The 2,446-nt window shown below is 41.1% G+C and overlaps 1 protein-coding gene across 1 annotated transcript in view; it reads left to right on the top strand.

Moving 5' to 3' along the window:
* Positions 1 to 2,446, top strand: part of LOC101850609 (calponin homology domain-containing protein DDB_G0272472) — a gene marked incomplete in the record, with an annotated part of 13,968 nt that overhangs the window by 5,034 nt on the left and 6,488 nt on the right. The window contains 2 exon segments of the mRNA XM_013089507.2: positions 544 to 649; positions 2,195 to 2,331. Coding sequence (XP_012944961.1) covers positions 544 to 649; positions 2,195 to 2,331 — 243 coding nt within the window.

Below are 2,446 nucleotides of genomic sequence, written 5' to 3'. Positions count from 1 at the left end.
TCCCCCCCCCCCCCTTTCTCATTCTGTTCCAGTCTCCTATCTCTCTTTCCATCTTCTACAATGAACATGCCCCACCCCCCCCCTTTTCCCTCAAGGTGACCAAGTCATTAGTTAACAGTTTCTTTTGACTATGAGATACTTTCTGGTTTGTCGTTTGTTTCCCTTACCCACCTCCTCATTTAACTTGTTACACTTTGGGTTTTTTTTTTGGGGGGTTTTCTTTCATTCTTTCTTTCTTTTCTTTCTTTCTTTCTTTTAAATCTGCCAACGGAATGAACGCGAATGCAACTCCACTAATTATAGAATGACGCACAAGAACATCTTGACTGCAAAGTGAAATACTCCGCTATAATGCCATTAAAAGAGTGTGCTTAAATATCCGTACCCAAAATTAATATTATGCTCTTTTGTGAACGCCTTGCACTTTTCAAAGAGCGCTAGAAGAGCTTTTGATCAGTCTGGGTATCCTGATTCTTTTGTAAGTTACTAGTACTTTGAACAGTTGTACAAATTCAAGCATACTGCTTACTTTCTGCCAACAAGTTGTGGCTGGGAGGACTGTCCGCAGAGGAGGAGGAAGAGATCTTCACAGACAAACGCCTCAAAAGAATTTATCTTGGAGCAGTGGAAAAGCTGAAGGCTGTTAAGAGTTGAGATGATCGTTTGAAATGAAGTTTGTTCAAGCAAATGAAAATTTGCTTTTTCTTTCTGTCTTTTGTTTCTATCCATATTCTTTTTCATTTATATTTTCTGTTGTTCTTCTTACTTTAATCTGTCTTTGTTATTATAATTATTGTCTTTAGGTTTCTTTATAAAAATTTTTCCGGTTTTTTTCTCAATTCTATGAGAAAAAATTCCTGTTTTTCCCCAATGGCGAATGAAAAAGAAACCCTCTTAGCATGTGAAAAATGTTTTCTAATTTGTGATGAGACGAATACATATTTTTTCCTTACTAATAACTACTGTATCTGCTTCTTCTTTTTTTTTGGTAAGTGTTTTACGGCGTTCGCAACTGCATAAGGTCATATGAGCGCGTGGGACACACCAAATATTTTCAGTTGGTAAACAATTTTGAAATTTTGCCTACTCTGGTCGATTTTAGACCACCAAGGGATCTTTAAAGTGTGCAACTTGCACACCGGACCTCCGAGATTGTTCACCCTTGTCCGAGAACGCTAGGTGTAGATCTTTCCTACCAGAAGATCAGGGGTATGGCTGAAAGACAGCAGTAAGAAGGAGCCAAGGAGTAACAGTAGAAACGCTGCAGAAAGTGTCAGGAGCCCAGTGGATGGGGCAAAGGAGGTGATGGGATGGGGGAAGAAAGTGGAGAAGAAAGCAAAAGACAGAATATTGCAAGAGAGAAGGAAAGAAGTTTAAAGGAGACAATTTTAGAGAAGAAAATTTTTCGGTCGCTACTCGGGTTCGAACTCGGGACCTTTGAATGACCGGTGAACACCTTAACCCCTAGGCCACGAGAACCCAATGTATCTGCTTCTGCTGTGAGAAAGAGTGAGATGTTGAGGCGGTGAAACGCATATTATGGGGTGGGCGTGGGGGTGGGTGGGTGGGGGAAGAGTAGGTTGCAATCTCGTTTTTTTCAACTTAATGTCAAGCTTTTAAATCCTCGGTGAGCTTATGCGTTGGATCCTCTCTAAGTCTTTCCTCGAAGTAAGTGTGCTCTTTCGTTAGTAAATCTTTTAACTTGTAACTGTTAACATGGCGTACCTCTATCTTAACAGCAGTACTGGAGAATCTGATTGCTAATTCCCATTGGACATTGTTTCGCTACCTTAGAATTACAAAGTTCTATGTGACATTTTTGCTTGTTTTGAGTCCATAAGACCGTGAGGTCAGAAACCAAATGTGAAGGAGGCCGATAAAATGAGTTGCTTCTCAGATTCAAGCCTTATTGAAATAGATACGTCACGCTTATAGGTGACGTTTTGACAGTTTAGAAGTATGAAATGATAAAAAGCATGTTATACTTAAAGAATATGGCATCAATAGAAAATGGTGTAAAAGACATCCATGGTGTAATAGAAAACTCTTTTCAGTTCATCTATCGAGATTGTTTTGCTTTGGAAGACGGTTTTCAGTCTTGTAGCCCATTTAAAACGTGCGAAACGAACAAACATTTCGCCTCTATATCATTTCTATGTAGTCCCTTTTTTCTACTTCTCATCAATGTTCCCAGCACTGCAGAAGTACGTGGAGACCATCGGCGGCCGCTACTCGGAGGTCTCGATGCTGGCGGAGTCTCAGCTCATGATGGAGTACAGGAAGCTGATGGCGGAACAGCAGGCGTTTGCCGGGCCTCTGTCGTCATCCCAGGTCTGACTAGAGGAATGTTCAAAAGACGAACCGCTACCTGCTTTCTCTCTCTCTCCCTCTCTCTCTCTCTCCTTCTCTCTCTCTCTCTCTCTCTCTCTCTCTCTCTCTCTCTCTC

Source organism: Aplysia californica, unplaced genomic scaffold, assembly GCF_000002075.1.
Source record: "Aplysia californica isolate F4 #8 unplaced genomic scaffold, AplCal3.0 scaffold00967, whole genome shotgun sequence".
Taxonomy (NCBI): Eukaryota; Metazoa; Mollusca; class Gastropoda; order Aplysiida; family Aplysiidae; genus Aplysia; species Aplysia californica.
The sequence above is the reverse complement of the archived record's forward strand: the minus strand, read 5'-3'. Positions and strand labels throughout refer to the sequence as shown.